The sequence below is a fragment of the Pelmatolapia mariae genome, linkage group LG7 (assembly GCF_036321145.2).
Source record: "Pelmatolapia mariae isolate MD_Pm_ZW linkage group LG7, Pm_UMD_F_2, whole genome shotgun sequence".
Taxonomy (NCBI): domain Eukaryota; kingdom Metazoa; phylum Chordata; class Actinopteri; order Cichliformes; family Cichlidae; genus Pelmatolapia; species Pelmatolapia mariae.
Window position 1 is genome coordinate 60,137,303 of NC_086233.1, and position 16,225 is coordinate 60,153,527.

General features: G+C 38.4%; 2 protein-coding genes across 2 annotated transcripts; one reads left to right on the forward strand and one right to left on the reverse strand.

The window, feature by feature from the left end:
• Positions 1-2,275: 2,275 nt before the first annotated feature.
• On the reverse strand, positions 2,276-3,106 carry lrrc10 (leucine rich repeat containing 10). The gene has a single exon (XM_063480413.1). The coding sequence runs from the start codon at positions 3,104-3,106 to the stop codon at positions 2,276-2,278; it is 831 nt and encodes a 276-aa protein (XP_063336483.1).
• Positions 3,107-5,317: 2,211 nt separating this feature from the next.
• cnot2 (CCR4-NOT transcription complex, subunit 2) lies at positions 5,318-16,181 on the forward strand. Its single transcript, XM_063480045.1, has 15 exons — positions 5,318-5,368; positions 8,126-8,254; positions 8,390-8,462; positions 8,628-8,775; positions 8,856-9,038; positions 10,254-10,330; positions 10,751-10,876; positions 11,101-11,225; positions 11,350-11,467; positions 11,806-11,962; positions 12,560-12,621; positions 13,111-13,160; positions 13,249-13,349; positions 14,426-14,570; positions 14,653-16,181. Exons 2-15 carry the CDS (start codon positions 8,138-8,140, stop codon positions 14,737-14,739), a joined length of 1,569 nt encoding a protein of 522 aa, XP_063336115.1. The 5' UTR covers positions 5,318-5,368; positions 8,126-8,137; the 3' UTR covers positions 14,740-16,181.
• Positions 16,182-16,225: the final 44 nt, after the last annotated feature.

The window sequence follows — 16,225 nt, forward strand, 5'->3', positions numbered from 1 at the left end:
AGAAATCTGATGACTGTCTTGCAGTCTTATAGTAAATTACTTAATAACAAATTTACATTACATTACATATACATTTGAGAAATGTAAAATCATCGACAAGATAAGTTAATTTGTATCTCCAATAAACATGTCCTGAATACTAGGTTTTTAACATTTTAAACAAAAATATGTTTACTTCTTTTTGTTCCAATCTCTTGTACAGATAATTTACTGGAAATTCTAAGCAACTTCTGATGGCTAGTTCCAGCAGGGTAGCGTGCCATGTCACAAAGCCCAAACTTGTTTCTTCAAAATGACAGTGAATTACACACTCATCAGATCTCAATCCCATAGCACCTTTGGCATGTGGTGCTACAGGAGATTTTATCATGTGATGCTATCATGTCAGCATAGACCAAAAGCTCAGAGGAATGTTTCCAGCATCTTGTTGAATCTATGCGAATTAACACAGTTTTTAAGGGAAAAGCAGATTGAACCTGGTGCTAGCACAGTGTACCCAATAAAGTGGTCAGTGAGTGTGTGTGTGTGCAGAGAGAGCAGCAATGCAAACTCAAATGGTTTGTAATAAGTTGTGATCTGCAGATACTTAAAGGATTAACATTGATACTGTTGGCTTGTATTAAGCATGAAATCTATATATAGGTATGTGTCACACTTAAGCATAGATTAAATAACATTACAGCTATTGGTTTGAAAAAAATCCTGCAACTTCACATGACGTCTGATTTTGTTATAAAGGTAAAAACGTACCAAAACTTTGGTGAATGCTTTTGAATGACCAAACATAAAGATATTTATACATTTACAAACCTTCAAATTTAACTATACTGATTAAAAAAAAAAATAGGTGTTGTGTTTAATATAAGATTAGATAAGTTTATTCCAGTGTTACATTAAAACATAATGTTAAACATATAAAACATAACAAAATCAGATTGATATATATGTAGTTTATAATAGGACCATACAAATGTAAAAGATTGCCTGAAATCATAATAAATACTATAACGTAATATAAGTATACATTTAGATAAAATATTATGCATTCATATATTTAAAAAATCAAATACATGTTATAGAATAATATAAAGATCTATGAAAGGTGGAAGCACAGAAAATCAGTTGTAAATAATCACATTTCCAGAAGAAAAAACAATTTCAAGCCCTTTCAATCTTTTTTTTTATGCATTTTGTTTAGAAAGTTTCCAAATGCCCAGATCATATATCGTGGAATTACTTTTAAGCTTGTTTACAGAACATTTTCCTGGTACACAGGGGAATTGCAAAATTGCATGTATGATCTGTTTCAAACCAGAACCTTACAGCAACGACATTATGGCCCATTAGCAGTCTTTATTCAAAGCCACAGCTCCAATCTAGTCGATGAATTATGCATTGGTCTGGATACAGAGTGCACTAATTGACTTAAACCATCCATCTCTGGTATTAAAATCCCCAGCAGGTGCAGATACTATCTCGCACTGCTGGAACAAAATGTTTCCTAATTCTTTGCACTGTAAAATCAGAAGTCGCAAACTGTGACTTATACTGACTAAAAATGATGCATGTCATTTTTTTTTTTTTTTTTTACTTTTCTATAAAAGTAAGAAACTAATTCTCAGATCACTGGACAGCAACAGCTGCATGGCTGATTTACTAGAATAATGTTAATGCCTGTTTTGACACATTGCCTTGCAAACATACTATGGGAACTTGGCAATACACAAACAATATAATACATGCAACATTCCAGAGGAAAAAGATCAATCAAAAAGTTTACAGTGTTGAAATGAATAATTTCAAGGCATGCAGTCTTTTTATTTTGTTTTTTTAAATATTGCTTTTATGTCATGATTCAAATATCCCATTTTACAGACTATGCATTTTGGATTTCATTACTTTATGGCCTTTATAAGGACAGTTCAATCCAAAATAAAGTCATAATCCTAAAATATGTAAATGCAAACATAACTAGTATATCTAAAACTGGCCAAGTCTCACCAAACAATCCATCAGATTGTTTGGTGAGACTTGGCCTGCTGTGCCAGACCCTCAACTGGCCTGGCACAGCAGGCCAGTTGAGGGTGTGTGTGTGTGTGTAGATTTGATTTCAGAGGTGAACTTTCCCTTTTAAATGATTGGCTTTACCATATATGGACCAAATACCATCACCCTGATGGTATTTGTCATGCCACTCTGCTTTAAGTGCTCCAGGACGCCACTCGAGCGTGGCCAGTCAGTCCCGCCTCCCCACAGCTGAAGGTCACTTTGGTCCTTAACCTTGAATGTTCTGTTGCTCTTCGGGATGGACTTCGACAACCTCAGCTGTAGTCTCACTTGCTGCTTTTGAAGCATCATCTTCCTGCTCGTCATCTGAGCTATCAGCCCAGCGCCCAACCCTTCTGACTCCCTCAGCCACTGCTGGGGCATTAACACAGGGGTTGTGGTCATAGATCACAAGTTTTAACCCCTGCATGTGAGAAAGGCTAGGAAAATGACGTATTCTGTTCCGATCTACATCAACAACAGCCAGAGAGTGCATTTCAAGCAACACTGGTGGGAACTCTGGCAGTTGGTTCCCAGCAAGCCAAATACTTCGCAGCTCGTGCAGCCGTCCAAATTCTTTGGGTAAACTCCGTATCTGGTTATATCCGAGGTGCAGGGTCTTTAGATTTGAGAGCTCACAAACAACCTTAGGGAAAACAGTGAAGCAATTAGTCTCCAGCCACAGAGTGCTAAGTTCCCTAAGCTCTCTCAGCTCTACGGGGAGGTGATAAAGCCTGTTATTACCCAAGTAAAGAATACTAAGCTGGGGCAACCTGCATATGGCTAGTGGGAGCTCTTCAAAGCAGTTAAAGTCAAGGGCCAGAAGCTGCAGCTTTCTCAGGCTCTGCACTTCAGCCGGTAAGCTGCTGAGGTTGTTGTCACTCAGGTAAAGCTTCACCAACTCATTGAAGAGACAGGCAGCAACAGGCAGCTTTCGCAGCTGTCGGCTACTCAGGTCCAGGGTCCGATCTAGTGGCATCTCCTTCAGGTCCCCAACTAAGAAGCGCTGGCAGCGTTCAGAAGGAATGAAGGCGAGAATACTTCTCATGGCATTGCCCATTTTTCTTACTGTTTCTGCCACAAGACTGTTACTCCACATCCATCTCCTTTGTCTTCAAGTGAATTTCATGGTGTTCCATTAACACTCCTCCACTTCCCCTCTGCGTTTATTAATCTTGATAATCAAGAAAAAATGAAACAGTGAAATCATACAACAGCTTAGGAAGGAGGATGACACATCAATTATATTATGAAGTGCATCCTTTAATGGAATAAAGGGGGTGTTGTGTCAAGGTAATATATAATAAAATTAAACAGAAAAACATTGTAAGTGTTAAGATGTTCATACAAAAAATTCAAAATACCTACTTTCTAATGTCTTGCTGATGATATCCAGTATGACTCCCAGTATCTCCTACAGTAAGCCATTTGTTTATCCAACTTAATGAGCTGAAAACTTATTGTATTCCCTGGGCAGATATTTCCCAGTGCAGTCCTCTCACTATCTCTCTGTGGCTCCAAGCTCTGCCCAGACTCTCATGGCTATAGCAACCACTAGCTCTCTCCTCCCCATTTGTGCCTAATGACTTTCCCCTCTTCTTCTCTGAGATGACAGAGGTGGGAGAGAGAGAAACAGGGAGGGGCGCAGGGTGACATGGATAAGCAGAATAAGTGCTTTGTGATGAAAGAGCAACAAAGGTCATTTGCATTCTGCCGTAATCATCCCAGATGCAGTCTTGGGTGGAAGCCACTGGGCTCAACAGGTGAAATGTTCTTAGCAATTTGCCAGTGTTTGCAGGGATATCAGATTACTTTGATTACAGTATACTATGTTTTCAGTTATGGAAAATCTCTGTAGATCTGTGTTTTGCCAATGCCACATTGTATAGTCCTGGAAATGGGTTCATTTAAAATCAACACATAGCAAGTCAAATCCTCCAAATCCAAACAATCTTCATGCAAGCTTATACTCAAAGATGAATATCCTAAATTGTAAGTAAGCTGGATATCTTACAAGAGGTGTGAAGTGTCCATGCTATCTGACATATCTTCATTGGGGCTATTTTCCAACTAGATAAAATTAGGAAGGGATTTCATTGTCCTTATCTGAGGGGGCAATAGTTGACCCTCATCTGCTTTCACTCACTGACACACTGTTTTTATCACTTTCCTGCAGCCACTTACTGCCAGAGCAGAATGGTGTGACTGTCATAAAAGACCCTGTTCATATTAGAAATCTGGATATCTCACAGGAAGGGAAGCACAGATATAATATATGGTTCCAGGGTGAAGTAACTGGAATGGAAACATCATTAATTTTATACCTGCCTTTTCTACTGTAAAACCCATTTATTTTTTCCCCCTTACACTATGGCTTACTTGTTGTTCCCAAAGCTTTCAGCTATGTCCAGTTCTTTTCCTCAGCAGATAAATAATGATGATTGATGGTTTGCCAAACACTTTAAGTCTAACTGGTAAAGGATCATTATAACAGCCTTAAGACACCATCTGCTGAGGAAGTCTGTATAAATATGGTTTTAAGTTTCCGGGCCATATTAAATTCACGTGAAGCTGCTGTTTTCCAACCTCACTGAGTAATTCATGCCACTGTGAACAGTGTTAGCTCCTGTGGGTCCACTTTAAAATACCTCTGACTACCAGGCTTTTCTCAACTACTCATTTTATGTAAGATATGAACAGATATAGCCCCCAGTTTGTTGTGTGCTAATTTGATTAAATGTAGAAATGCAGAAAAAAACAAACAAAAAACAGAAAATGTTAAGTAAAAAACAACCAAAAACCCAATTGTGACATAAGGCCCTTGTCAACACATAAAGTTCATGTTTTTGCACAGAAACCTGTGAGATTTGGGATACTCTATGAGATATGTGTCAAATGTGGTTGGTAACCCAACTTTTATTGCTGACAATCACATCCTCTGCAGTATGTAAATCCAGGGTTATTGTTGTACACTAATATACTCTAACATTACATTAGTGAATGAAGTATGCAGCTGCACACACACATTTATTTTACTGGAGTGAGACACCTAATGTTCACACGAGGGAGACAAAAACTCGACATTGTCATATTTGCTTTAAATGACTGCAAAATCTTCTTTTTTCTTTCCCCCTCCGTGAAGTACTTTTCTAGATATATGTTGGTTCTTCTCCCAGCACCCTGTTAGGGAAACTATCAGATGTGTTCATTTTTGTGTACGGAAGTGATCAGCAGGTTGTAAGGTCAGGGGGTAAAGGCTAGACCTCTTTCGATTGAGAATACAGCCATCTTGGATCTAACGAAGCGAAGGGAAATTGATGCGGTGAGATTATTTTACTTATTTTTGTTCTTATGTTAAAATTGCCCTATGTAAATTAAACTCCCTCAGCTGGAGCTTTTTACCTCCCTTGCTTTCTTTCGTTTAAATACGTAGCACGTCGTTAGCCTTTAGCACCCGCAGATTGTCGCTATTGGTCTGTCTGCTGCTACTGCCACTGCCTGCAATCGGAGCATAAACTGAGCCGTGAAAACACACAGCTGACAGTGGATAAACGGAGGCAAAGAGGGCCAGTGTTACTGGTAGCTAAACCACTGTGTATTTTTCAGTTTAAACGCTCTGTTACTTTGGTTGTTTTTAGAGTAGCCAGTTAGCAAGCTGACGTTAAGCTAGCTAAGCTAACTCAAAGTGACAAGCACCTAGCCTGCTAATGTTAGCTACCTAAACTAGTGTTGGCTAGCCTGTTAGCTTTGTTGCTGTTAAACACATTAATAGTAAAGTTTAACGGGATGGAACTTAACAACCAGTTCTGCTGTCATCTCATTTAGTTAACAGGTATCGTAGGGCTGCAGTTTTTGTTTGTTTTGTTGTAAAAGTCAAATTTTCATTTTAAATTAGTAGAGAAAACAACTATTCAAAAGTTTATTTTAAGAACCGTAAGGTGCCAGTTATAGCCCATTGAATTACAAAGAAATTATAACATATTGCATTTCCAGATGCTTCCATTTAACTTAGCGTTGCAGTCATATCAGATATCCTTTTTCTATACAAAGGTTATGAAATATCAGAGCGGTGTGGCGGCAGTAAAGTTCCAGTTGCACAAACGATACAATGTGGTGCTGTTAGTTTCAGACATGGGCTATTCAGTCTCAGATCATTGGGTTTTTAACAACATTTTCTGCTCAGCCATCGTTGATTTGCCTAAAGAAATGTGTAGTCCAAAATTTAAACATATAGAATGATTGCTGTGAAATTTCAGCATCGCATAACAAGTACTTTAAATATAAAGTACTTGAGATATACAGTACTGTGCAAAAGTTTTAGGCAGGTGAGGAAAGATGTTGTAAACAAAGAATGCTTTCAAAAATGCAAGTGTTAATCATTTATTTTCATCAAACAAAATAATGCAGTGAATGAACAAAAGAGAAATCTAAATCAAATCAGTATTTGGTGTGACCACCCTTTGCTTTCAAAACAGCATAAATTCTTTTAGGTACACTTGCACACAGTTTTTGACGGTTGTTGTTCCAAACATCTTGGACAACTAACCACAGATCGTCTGTGGATGTAGGCTTGTCGATGATATATACGTGTGTGTGTGTGTGTTTTTCCCCCCACACATTGATTTGATATCTGAAGCAGTGTTTGAACTCGAATATCTGAGAATCTGTTAAAGAAAACTGGCTTCTTTTACCATGAAAGTGAATCAGGTTCTTTAAATGGGAGCAAATACAGTAAAAAGTTCCAAGAATTATTCAAATGTGTTTAAAAAAGCCGTCTCATATTTGAACGTAGACTAACAAAAAAGAATAACATTAGTTATTAGTTAGAGACAGTTTCTGAAGGGTATTGACGTATTTCACAATAATACAAAATCAAACATGTAGAATGCTTAATCACAGGAATGAAGAAATAGTTATTTTCATTCAGCTGCCATTCTGGATTGAGGAAGCCTAACAAGTTGTACTGCATAACACAATTTTCAGCCCAGTAGTGTTATCAGATTAGAACAGATTTCTCTGGTTTCCAAGGTGCTCTCATTATAACTGAGAAAGTACTTCTGCTAAACATAATCTATGCAAATTTGTTATTTTCACTTGCTCCCTGACCCTTGCTCTGTCTAAGTTTAAAATGTAGTCAGAGGCATTAAAAATGCAACAAGTACTCATGTAAAAAAAAAAAAAATCACAAATACAAATAAGTATAGCAAAACAGGAGTAATCAGCCAGTAGTGTTCCAAGGCCAAGTTGCCATCAACGCAAGGTGCAATTGGTAGTCTGATACAAGACTCTAACCCTAACCCTAGGAGCTTAATTCTAATCTTAGCCCCCCGTATTTGCTTCTTTAACTCTAATCCTTACCCATTAGCCAGTATGCCTGAGCTGACTCCTATTCAAAACCCAGGAGGAACCAAAACTGGGCTTCACCCCCTGCCTGCTTACCCTTCTGAACCTGCTTCCACCTTCCTTACCCCAGAGGAATGCTGAGGGGGTTTTAGGACACACAATACACCTTAACAGGGGTGGTTTGGATTGCTTGATGCCAATGTATTATAAACTTCTGATCCCTGCAATGCCTCCTTGCTCATTTCTTCTCCCCATCACAGACTTAGTAGAGTAGTATAAGGTGCAGGGTACTAGTGGTGACATGTGTTTGTCTGTGCATTATCTTGACCAAGCCAATTTGGCCGACAAACCATTTCGGAGAGAGTCTTTAACAGAAAATGCGTACCCCTGTTCCTAATTCTTACCCTGCTGCTGCAACTGTGAGCAGAGATCAGGCAATTGCCACGCTGACTGCCTGAATGAATGCTGCAAGAATTATTCTATAAATACTAAAGCTAAAAAAAATTTTAATGTCCAATTTTGAAACCATAACATTTTTAGGCTAGTATAGAAGTTGACCAGAAAATATTGTATAGGTTGAACCTTACTGGCTCTGAATTTTATCTAGTTCAACTAGAAATCTAAAGAGAATTAAAATTCAAATCTAAGCCACAGTATAAGTTCAAAAAGTTCACTCCTGAGCATCTGCTTTCTTTCACATGCACATTTTAATTAATGTTCCTTTCTCTCTCTTCAGGTGACGAAAGGCATGTTTGGTGCTAGAAAGAAATTTGTAGAGTTCGTTGACGTTGTCGATAACGACTTTACCGATGAAAGCATGTACTACAACCAGCCGACGATGTTTCCACATCGGTCGGATAAAGATGTGAGTTTTGTGTGCTGGTACACCTTTCTTACCTGTTGAGATTTTTTTTTCCACATTTATCTTACTTATCTTCTTCTACTTTACTTATCTTCTATTTATCTGACTTATCTTCTGTCCTTTAATGTTTTTCTCTAGATGCTGTCCTCTCCCTCACCATCGTCATCGGGTCAGCTGTCGCAGCTCGGTGCGAGTTTATATGGTCCACAAAGTGAGTGTTGACCTTTATCTTACAGCCTGTAACATCAGTTTTGTCATTTGTGATAGACTTAAAATCGTAAAGACAATTCTGCTTTTTACCTCTGAACTAGAGTTACTTAAAGTTTGATTGTTATTTGAACAATTTACTGAAAAGCTTTCTTTTGTCTTTGTGCAGGTGCACTCGGCTTCTCAGTAAGAGGCATGGGAAACAACACACCTCAGTTAAACCGAAGTCTAACGCAAGGCTCGCAGCTACCAAGTCATATCACCCCCACAACAGGGGTCCCCACCATGTCTCTCCATACCCCACCATCACCAAGCAGGTGAGTGTGAACTTGACTGATTAATCATGCTGTTTAAGAAAACTTTTAATTCACTAAATTGGACGATGATGTTTTAACAGGGGGACGTTACCGATGAATTCGAGGAACGTACTGAATCACTCTCAGGTCGGTCAAGGCATTGGGATAAGCGGCAGGACCAACAGCATGGGCAGCTCGGGGCTGGGAAGCCCCAACCGTAGCTCACCCAGTATCATCTGTATGCCCAAACAGCAGCCAGCACGCCAGCCCTTTACCATAAACAGGTAGATGGATTTAGTATTTATTGCACATATCCACCAGTGATTCAAAGGGACATGGCCCCGTACTATGATGCAAATTCAACATACACAGGATGTCTTTCCGCTATCTGGGTTCAGTTATCTTAAAACTGGTGATTGGGCCAAGCAGTCACAAGAAGCTGATTATCAACTTAACAAGGCAACCCAGGGTTTCTCAGTCTAGCTACCAGCATGAAAGAGGTGCTGTTTACAGCATTTGACCAATCTGAAATGTGGATAAGTCTGTTGGCAGCAGAGCAGCTGATTTTGCAGAAAATGACAAAACTGTAATATGAGGAAAAATCTGAAGAAAATAATACATGCTGAACCCAAACCTTTATATGCATTTTGTGTGTGTGTGTGTGTGTGTGTGTGTGTGAGAAAGAGTTTTTTAAAAAAAATAGTAGCGTAGTATTAAAAGCGCCATATGAATCTATGTGCGCTTTAAGTGTTTGATCAGGGAGACTGCCAGAGTCCTACTGTATTAATAAAGTTTAGCCTATTACAGCCTGAAAGAAAGCAGGTAAGAATGCAAGCTGCTGAAGTTAACAGGCACCTCACAGCTATCACAGCTCAATCAAGAACAGGAGAAACTAATACAGTGAATATTTACTTTACATTAAAGTTTAGATGTACACAGGATGTTTGTTTGTTTTTTTGTTTTTTTTAGTCTTTCAGCTTTATCCCGGTCTGAGATTTTTAAAAAAGAAACAAAAAAAGTTCAAAACAAATAAGTAAAAATATTTGCCCCGTTTGTAAATTTAGAACAATAAAATCGTTTGCACCCAACAGGAAAAATAAACTTATGTCTAAGAATCTGTTTCTAATCAAACATAATGAACTACACAACTTTATCCATGCACTGAAATCCAAGGAACAGTGACAATATTTTGCAGAAAACTGATGAGTAGGCACTGGTTTTGTACCTGTTTATCTTTAACTGTGAACATAACATGCTCTGAAACAGGTTAGGATGTAAGTTACCATGGTGATGTACCACCTTTGTAATAATGAAAAGCCAGGGTTAACCTTGAAGTTACCTGGATGAGCTCAAATCTTGCTTCATAGTGCTGGCATGGGTTACCTTCGGTGTTTCCTTTTGTGTGTACAGTTGCTTTCTAAAACGTGTTTTTCTAATTAAGGAAATGTTTGTATCCTTTCTTTTTCTTTCTTTTTTCTTATTTTTTTCTGTCTCTGCAGCATGTCAGGATTTGGTATGAACCGCAATCAAGCTTTCATGAACAACTCATTATCAAGCAACATCTTCAACGGCACAGGTTGGTCTGTTCACTTTTGTCTAACCATCAGGTTTCAGCTACTTTTAGACTAACATTGCTCTGTGTGTGTGTTCAAAGCATAAAAAACAGCCACAGCCTGATAAATAATACTGCTTCCTGCACAAAATCACAGCTTTCCATTAATGCTGCTGTTAGGGTCTTATAAGAGTTAACAGCAGCAAACAGTGCCATCCATCATACATAAATTGTGTATCCTTGAAATGAATTGCAGGAAATTAGGTCTGAATAAAAATCTGATTAAACTGATCTGAGTCTTTTTAACCTGTTACATAAATACACATCAAAAAAGGGGAGACCTGCTATATCCTTAATCTACTTTATAATAAGGCTACATTATTACATATTTACAAAAATAGTGTATTTAAGGATTCACATGTTTGTACTGTCCTTGTGTAACAGATGGGAGTGAAAATGTAACAGGACTGGATTTGTCAGACTTCCCTGCATTAGCAGATAGGAGTCGGAGAGAAGGGACCGGAAACCCTACACCAGTTCTCAACCCACTGACTGGACGAGCGCCTTATGGTAGGCCATTAGACTGTAGAAAGTGTCTTATTATTTTCCTCACATGAATTTACAGACAGCACATTCCATCAACATTGGAAATGGATTTCAGCTGAAAACCATCAGATGAGCTTCATAATGTTAACTAAGCTTTTGTTACACTGCACACGACAGACTATCATTGCTGATTGTACCATTTTGTTTGTTTTTGTTTTTTTCTTTGCTGTTACACTTTCATCATCAAGTTGGCATGGTGACAAAGCCATCAACTGAGCAGACACAGGATTTCTCCATCCACAATGAGGACTTCCCTGCACTGCCTGGGCCAAACTATAAGGATCCCACGTTGAACAACGATGACAGCAAAACTGTAAGTCACACAGCACACTGGCAGGACTTTTTTATTTTTTGTGAGAAGAGTGCAGATCAAAAGAATTGAAATAAATACATGCATTATTTTTCCTGCCTATTGATTTTTTCCCCCTTCCCTTTAGAACTTGAACTCCACAAACAAGAGCACATCCAATGCAGATGGGCCCAAGTTCCCCGGAGACAAGACGGCCTCAGCACAGAACAACAACCAGAAGAAAGGGATTCAGGTGTTGCCTGATGGTGAGTCTTCACTGCCAATCGTATTGCTGTTAGTCCACCAAAACAACCCTTCTTAATTGCCTTGAGTGAGGCAGTTGGGCGTGCTACCCTGCATTTGGGCTTAGATAATTATCAACTAAGCTACAGTGAGGAAACCAACAAAATAACGTTCATTGTAACACAGCCATAATCACTTGTCCATTAATTTACCTGTGATCATGAGTTCAAAGAGGTATTCAGTTGGTTTGTTAACAAAGTGTAGTTATTAATGCAAAGGTGATTTGAGAATAAGTACTGAATCTAGCTCAGAGTCCAGTTTCTACAGTTTGTTTTAATCTTCAGTTGTCTTGCTGCTGCAGGTCGGGTGACGAACATTCCCGCAGGAATGGTGACGGATCAATTTGGCATGATTGGCCTACTGACGTTTATCCGGGCAGCAGAGACTGATCCGGGGATGGTCCATCTGGCATTAGGAAGTGACCTCACAACACTGGGACTCAACTTAAACTCACCAGAGTAAGACAAATTTCATTACCCTGCAAATACATACTGATTTTTCCTATACAAAAACACACAAAGAAACAATAAAAATTTTTAGTCCAATAATGCATGTTACATCTGTCTACTTTTATTTTTAATGAATGAATCTATTTAGTTCCCCACCGTTTCTTTGGATGGATGTAATTGTATTGTCATTAATGTATCAGTGGCTGAATACAAGAGGCGCAGTGTCTTTGTTGCCTTAGAATTAGCTTTTTATTATCTGCAGAAGGGGTGAGTCCCTTCACTGTCATTTTTATACATTAGGAACCTTTTGCATTTGTAATAGTCACGGGAGGAGCACTAAATCATACACGCTGGTCTTTTAAGTTTCAGGGTCTATGATTTTTGGTATACATCAAATTTCATTCTTACTCAGAGGTAATAAAGAAATAAGAGGAAAGAGACTCCATTAGTTAAGTTTGCCCCCTGCTGACTGCATCAGTAGGTTGGTAAAGTTGGTACTTTCAGAGTTTTTGACATTTCTTCCTGTTTTATCTAAAACGTTTAGCAAACAGTCTGCTTTTGATATTAATACTAGCACGAACTGATTGCAACTAAACTCTTTGACAGAAACTTGTACCCCAAGTTTGCCTCTCCTTGGGCTTCCGCACCTTGTCGACCTCAAGACATCGGTAAGACATTAATTTGATGTATGACAGTCCTGAGTAGCTTTCAAGACCAGAGTCAGAGCAGGTGTCAAGACATTTGCATTAGTGCTGAGGAGGAGCAGAGAAAGGATGCAATGCAATCTTAGTATTTGTGTAAAATAGTTACATTTTTAGTCATGTTTTTTTTCTTTTTTAACAAAAACTGTTGTTGTGGAAATTAAAGTACAAACATACATGTGGCCCTTTAAAATTAGTGCAGCTAAAAAAACCTTCAACTATTTTATTACGAGTAGTTGGCTGTTGACAGAGTTAATTAATAAGATTTAGATTCTGGCAGGCCTCCTGGTTTTTGTTTTTTTTATTTATTTTTTTTATCCAACCTGTTTTTGGAGACCACATTTTTGGCATATCAGTAGCATAAATTTTCAAAGCCACAGTGAATTAAAACAGTTACACACTGCTTTAGACACTCTTGTGTGTGCTGCTAACCTATATCTGTATCTGCATTTTTAGACTTCCATGTTCCATCGGAGTATTTAACAAATATCCACATAAGGGACAAGGTAACCATGAACTTGAGCTCAATGTAAGCGGTTCAAAGATTAATGTAGTAAAATAAAATTAATCTATACTGTCTTGTCTTGACTCTAGTTGGCTGCCATCAAACTGTCTCGATACGGTGAAGACCTGTTGTTCTACCTGTACTACATGAATGGAGGAGATCTGCTACAGCTTCTGGCAGCAGTGGAGCTGTGAGTACTGAGTTTTTGCTAGAAACGGCCACAAAGGTGTTTGTCTGTCCAGGAGATGATCACCTTACTTAGCAAAGAACAAGTTTAATTTCCTCTTCACAAAACTGTCTCATCTGCTCGCCAGTGAAAAGTTTTTAGTACAAAGCAGCAACTGCAAAGACTGTCGACTTTACACGACTCCTTTAAGCAATCCGTAAACAGAAAAACAAGCTAGAACATTATCCCTGCCATAAAACTGAATCTAAATTCTAAACCACAGTGATTCTCTCAGCAGATGCAAATATAATTGACTTTTTCCTGACACACAAGTTCAGCAACATTCATCTACAACCCAGCTCAGTAGGCCTTCTAAGGCCCGTTCAGTCCAAAGGCCACGGAAGACACAGCTGAGAGCGGAAGCCAGGAGTCTTGAACCAGCTCACTTTAAGAAAAAGCCTAGACTACTTATTAACGATGAACATAGCTTGCTGGTCTAAAAGGTAAAGGGTATGCAGAAGTGTTTTCAAATCTGCATTCATTCTTAATGACTTCTTCTTGTGTAGAAGTCTGGGGGGGGAATGAACCATACTCATCACTTGATGTAATCTGTTTATTATCTCAGTTTCTGTTTTTTTTTTTTGTCCCATTTGGAGTTGAATAGATGACACAAGTTCTCTGTTATTTCCACCCCTCAGTTGTGACCAGATTTCAAAAACACTGCATGGCAGTGCTCGAAACGGCCAAGTCAGGGTTTTAAAGTCGAACTACACAAGTACATCTCTTATAAACAGACTTTTGGAAAAAAACACTTGTAAAGCTTTAAAATGGTGATCAATTCTGACATCTGGTCTGTACTCTTAGATTAACACTTAACAAGGTACAATATTGTTTGTTTATGGAATAATTTTTCTTCTTTTGTATGAACATAATCATTTTTAGTTTTTGTAGAAATAGCTGGAAGTGTGTGTGAAACTCCCTGAGGCTTTTTAAGGGTCTTGAAATGAATCTTTCTTGGTCCTTGGTTAGCCACCAGGTGGCGGTGTTTTATTTATTTATTTATTGTAATACTACTTATTAATGTGTTCTTCACTCTCCAGCTTTAACCGGGACTGGAGGTACCACAAAGAGGAACGGGTTTGGATAACTAGGGCACCTGGCATGGAGCCTACACTGAAGACTAACACCTATGAGAGGGGTACCTACTACTTTTTTGATTGTCTTAACTGGAGGAAAGTAGCCAAGGTAAGAGTTGATATGATCAGGTTTTATTACTTTTAGTTTTGAGGATTAGAGCTATTATCTTAAAACTATCTGTTTCTCTAAGGAATTTCATTTGGAGTACGACAAGCTGGAAGAGAGGCCTCACGTGCCAACAACATTCAACTACAACCCAGCCCAGCAGGCCTTCTAAGGCCCAACCAGTCCAAAGGCCGCAGCTGTTCCTGTACACGACACCGTTGTCCAGGAGGGACGAGGAGTTCCACACAGCTTGGTTTTTTTATTCCTCGAGGATTTGGCTCTTTGACTGTAGGGGTCATCACCACCATTAAAACTGCCCTGCATTTTCAAATTTACAAGCTGCCCCAAAACACCAACGAATGTTTTGTTTTTATTCTTCATGTTCCTCCTGTTTTTTTTTTTTTTTTTGTTTGTTTGTTTTTTTTCCTCCTCTCTTGTTTTGAGCAGGGTCTGTGTTATGTTTACGTCTCTGAATCTGAAGCCTGTTTTTTCTCTGAAAGGAGGACTGACCTTGTGGCACAGGGCAGTGACAGAACAAAGGTTATTCTTTGTATTTATACCAAGTGTTAACTGAATTAAAGACGGGGAAAAGAAACGTTGACATCCTAGGAAGCAAGTTAAAGGGTGAAAGAAATGCAATGTTTATTGTTGCACTATATTTAGTAATAAAAGAACACAAAATTTGTTTGTGCTTTTTTTATGTGAACACTCCCTGGTAATTTCTCCCCCTCTTTTCTATTGTTATTTGCTTTTTTGTTGTTGTTGTTTTGAGTCAGGGAGTTCATGCAATTGTCCCACATCTATAAATTTCACCTTTTTAGCCCCCCTCCTTTCAATTTACATTCATCCTTCCACCCTGTTTTTGCACCACCAAACCTTTTCTGTCACATACAGTTTCTTCGTCTCTCTCTGTGACGTCTGTGCTGCCCAAACATGGACACAAATGTAGGAGACTACTTTGGTGGAGAAGTCCTCAGAGGCTGAACATCTACACGACTTTGCTCCAGAGCAAACAGAACTCTTTCCAGTCTTTGTTACAATTTTGTAAGAAATGTGTACATTTTTTTTTCTTTGCATCACATAAATTAGTATATGTATGTACGAATGTGTATATATGATTGCTACATATATATATGTATGTGTGTGTGTATATATATACATATATATATATATATATATATGACATTTATTTTGGAAGAAATTTTGCCCTGACTTGTACCTCGTTTTTATGAGGTAAGCATGGATGCAATATGTGGATGCGACAGGAGTTTTCTGGATCTGCTGGACAGGGTGTCACATGACACCGGGCACGTGCATCAAACTAAAAAATATTAAAATGTCACATGAGGAAAGGCCTGAATCTAAGCCCCACCACTAAAAGATTAAATAAATAAACCTGGAGATCATCATTATCATCCCCTTAATTTTGACTCAAACACAAAAAGGATGCATTTCATTTTAAGCTGACTGAACAGTGGTGGACAGCAGCATTTCATAGGAAACGGAAAAAAGACATGAGGAAAAAAAAACAAACCAACACACAGACCAATCTTGTATTTTCTGAATTTAAAATCTTAATTTCTTTGTATTAAAGCAGAAAAAGGCTTTCCTGAACTGTGTGTCTTGTTTATTGAGTATCTTACTAAAATTGACTGTAC